Genomic DNA, 4,169 nt, shown 5'->3' with positions numbered 1-4,169 from the left:
TTTCTCTTTGTTCTCTCTCTCTCTCTCTCTCTCTCTCTCTCTCTCTCTCTCTCTCTCTCTCTCTCTCTCTCTCTCTCTCTCTCCTTCCTTACTTTCCAGCTTAGTATCAATACTGTGTATTGCCTCCAAGGAATAAGAATGGTAAGGGCTCGGCAATTAGAGTTAAGTGTCTTGCCCACAGTCACATAACTAGGAAGTGTCTGAGACCAGATTTAAACCCAGGACTTCCTGTCTCTAAGCCTGGCTCTTCAATCCACTGAGCCACTGAGGTGTCCCAGGTCCTCAATAATCTTTAATAGTGTAAAAGGGTCCTAAGAACAAAAAGTTTGAGAATGACTGATCTAGTCCAACTCCTTTACTTTATAGCCAAGGAGAAAACCCCAGAGAAGTGAGGTGACTTTTCCGGCCTTACACACTAAATCAGTCTCAGAACAGGGAGTGTGGGGGCGAGGATTCCATTTTTTTTGACTCCCAAGCCATAATGTCCCTAGATGTACCCTTTAAAAGACTCCATTCTGCCTTTAATGAGGGAATCTCTAAGATATTAAGGAATAAAATGGGGTAGGGGAAGAGAAGGACCTTGAGCAATACTGTATTTAGGGAAGAAAGTGTTAAGACTGCAGCCAGGTTGGAGAAATAAGTTCATAAATTCAGAGCTTAAAGGGATCTCAAAGGTCACTGTTTCCTCAATTTAAGAGATGAGGAACCCGAGGCCCAGGAGGAAAAAAGAATTTGTTCATAAGTGGTAAGCAGCAAGGCCAGGCTTCAGACTCAGGCCCTCTGACCCCAAACCCAGTTTTCTTTCCATGGCACCATCCTGCTAGTGTTGGAGCTCAGCAGGTCTCTTCCTTGTCATTTGGCCTTTCCTGGTATCTGCAGCATTTAGCACAGGGCTTGGCACAAAGTAGGTGCTTTATGAAAAAGCTTGCTGACTGAGTGGGCCTGGCTTTCCTCCCAGTCTCCTGAAGAAACAGCCTCCCTGTAGCCCAAGTCACACACACACACACACACACACACACACACACACACACACACACACACACACGGGCTTCTCAGGCCCTGCAGCTCCCTGGAGACCCCTTCCCCTCCAGAAATAGTACTGTTCTGACCTTTCTCAACTATTATAATCAAGTAGGCTCTGACCAGCCTCTGAGTACCCAGAGGGCTGAACGTTCTGATTTTGAGTGTTCAATTTAAGAAGTCAAATTCTCCTTTCTTCTAGCAGCTAAAGGTACAGTAGATGGAGCCATAGGTCTAGAGTCAAGAAGACCTGAATTCAAATTTGGCCTCAGACACTTACTAGCTGTGTGACCCTTGACCCTGTACAAGTCACAGCCTCTATTTGCCTCAGATTCCTCAATTGTAAAATGGGGATAATAATAGTACATCCATTGCAGGGTTAAAATCAAATAAGATAATATTTGTAAAAGCATTTAGTAGAGTGCCAAGTTATATAAATGCTTATTCCCTTCCCTTCTCCTTAATGGGATAGCTGTGTGGAGTAATGAAAAAAGTAGATAACTTCACACTGCTTCTTATTCGTTGTTTTGACTTTGGTTAAGGGAGAGATGTGAGGCTTTCGATAATCCATTCTGGATCAAAATTCTATGGTCCTTAGTTTTATGAGTCCTTAGCTATAAAATGTGTATGAGGGCTCTAATTCACAGAGGTAAACTGCCCACAATGGTGGTGGTGCCATCATTCCCATCACCAATCTCTAAGAGCATCAAATTGGCCCAGCGTCTTAGCTTGGGCATGATTTTGACAAGAGTTCTCACTCTGCAAAGACTTAGGGGAGAATTTTTCTTTTCATGGGAAAAAAAGGCTGGATGGAGGGGCCCCAGTGACCAGCTACAGAGAAAGGGGTGTTTTTTAAATTGTTTTTTTATTTGAATGTGGTTTTTCAGTTATCTTCTACCCAATCACAAGGGCCCAGGTATGTAAAAAAGGGAACTTCCTCTCTCTTGGGATGAGTCATCCGAGGGCAGAAATCTCACTTTGACTAAAGGGTGTAGAACATCAATCATTTGTATTGCTCTTCCCATTTACAGAGACCTACAAGCCCCCAGGACTCACATCTTCCCCAAGACATTGATGTGGCTATCCTTACACCTTCATTGGTTCCAATCAACCTTGGCACTACAGACATTTGGCCTTGGGAGATAATCATGGTGAAGTGATGGAGCTCCTATTACCTTTCTGAACTAGCCTCGTCTCTTCTAGCAATCTGTGAAGCATGGCTGATTAGGTATCCCATGGAGGGGAAAAAAACTTTTTTCTTTTGTGGCCTTGTGCTTCTTCTTCTCCTTAGACTAAAATAATCTCTCCCTTTCTCTCTCTCTCTCTCTCTCTCTCTCTCTCTCTCTCTCTCTCTCTCTCTCTCTCTCTCTCTCATATACACACACAAATTTTGTTTTATATGTAAAGTATAATTCCACATCCATTATCTCATTTGATCTTCAGAACTTTGAAGAAGCCAACCCAAGGTTTAAAACTAGAGTCTGGTCCTTTAAAGTTGTATGACCTCAGACACCGTTTTTTCATGCCTCTAGGCCTCCATTTCCTCATCTTTAAAGTGAGGGGTTTGAACTAGATGATCTTTAAGGTTCTATCAAGCCCTAAATCTTCCTTAATAAAGGGTTATTAATCCCATTTGATAGATGAGGAAAGTCAGACTCAGAAAATTAAAGTGGCTGTCCAAGGTCACACAGCTAGTTAAGTAGTGAAGCCTAGACCAGAAGTCAGGACTCTTGACTCCTAATTAATGAATCTTCTTCAACCACATTGATTCCCAGAGGACACAGAATGGAGACGCCTCCTGTTTATCCAACAAATAACCTTTAACAAGTCAGCCCCTGCCACATAACAGACAAAGCCATCTCTGCATGAGAGACATCACACTCAAGGGCCATATTCTATTCACTGAAAGACTCAGTGGTTTTATAAGTCCAAATAAGCACCCAAGAAATACTGGACTTTCCCCCCAAACCCATGAGCTTCCCATATAGTAATGGAAACTAAGAACTCAGTAAACCCTGAATCCATCACCCCTGTGGCCAACCTCATTTAGCTCAGCAACCCAAAGACACTGTGGTGCTCTACAGAAGAAATCCCCCACGCACATAAGTTCTTGCCATACCCAAAGGGAGCTGCGTCACAACTGGGGAAAGATTACCCTGATGGCGAAACACACATTGAGTGAAGCAGGAGGGGAAGGCCATGAAAAATCTGGTTTTCAGTTGAGGTAAGGGAGGGAGGCCAAGTTACTAGGCAAAGGGTACAAGAACCCCAGAAAAGGGCTGTAGGGTTAAGGACCCACCTTCCTTACCCCACCGCCTCCAACTCAATGAAGTTAAAACAATTTCACTTAAGAAGGGAAGAAATGGCTCTGCTCACTTTTCTCCCTTGGGTCCAGCAGGAACAAACCAAGAAAAGCCAAGTCTTGGGGTCAAAGCAGATTCAGAAAGGAAACCCAGGACTTATCCTCAAGAAGGCTCGAGCCATGGCCCTTCTAATTGACTGAGGGACTGAGTCACACCTACTACACTCTCTGCCTCTGGGATAATCTGAAGCCAGAGCCCACCTGCCAAGTTTAGCCACCTCTTGGCTGTAAGTTAGCTGCTCTGGAATCCCAAACTCCTCACCCTGGCCCAGCCCCACCGGTCCAGCCTTCCAGCTGGGACACTGGTGTTTCACTACTGTAGCCCTCCTGGCTGCCTCCCCATTAGCTGAACTGCCTCCTCTCTGGATGCTGATGTAAGCCCCTGAAATCCCCAGCCTTTCTCCCATTCCTTCCATCTCTGCTGGAGCAGGGAGGTAGAGGGGTGGGACGGGCACCACGTCGAGATGAAGGATTGCACACATTGGTCCCCCCATTGCTATATACTTCCTGACTTAGTCTTCTTCCCCACACCAGCCGGGCTTCACCCTCTATTCTCTATTTATGATTCAACCAGCCCAAAGGACTGTCCCCCTGGATTCCCCCGCCCCCACCCGTGCTCACCACTTTCTGCTCAGGACAGATCTGAGGACTCCCCAGGCGGGTCCGGCTCTCAGGAGACTTCAGCTTTTCTTTGTTCTAACTTGCTCTGCCTCCCTCCCTCCATCTCTCCCGGGTTCCCTGGCACACTTCCAGGTCGTTTTGTCAGCAAAGCAAGGGAGCCCTCCCT

General features: G+C 45.7%; 1 protein-coding gene across 1 annotated transcript in view; it reads right to left on the bottom strand.

Annotated features, from left to right (window-relative positions):
• The window catches only part of AKNA (AT-hook transcription factor), a 65,430-nt gene extending 61,554 nt beyond the window's left edge, over window positions 1–3,876 (bottom strand). Inside the window, exon 1 of the mRNA XM_044659775.1 lies at window positions 3,543–3,876. Within this exon, the coding sequence (XP_044515710.1) occupies window positions 3,543–3,876 (334 nt within the window). The remainder of the gene's footprint in view (window positions 1–3,542) is intronic.
• Between the last annotated feature and the right edge of the window lie 293 nt (window positions 3,877–4,169).

Source organism: Gracilinanus agilis, chromosome 2 (genome assembly GCF_016433145.1).
Source record: "Gracilinanus agilis isolate LMUSP501 chromosome 2, AgileGrace, whole genome shotgun sequence".
Taxonomy (NCBI): Eukaryota; Metazoa; Chordata; class Mammalia; order Didelphimorphia; family Didelphidae; genus Gracilinanus; species Gracilinanus agilis.
The sequence above is the reverse complement of the archived record's forward strand: the minus strand, read 5'-3'. Positions and strand labels throughout refer to the sequence as shown.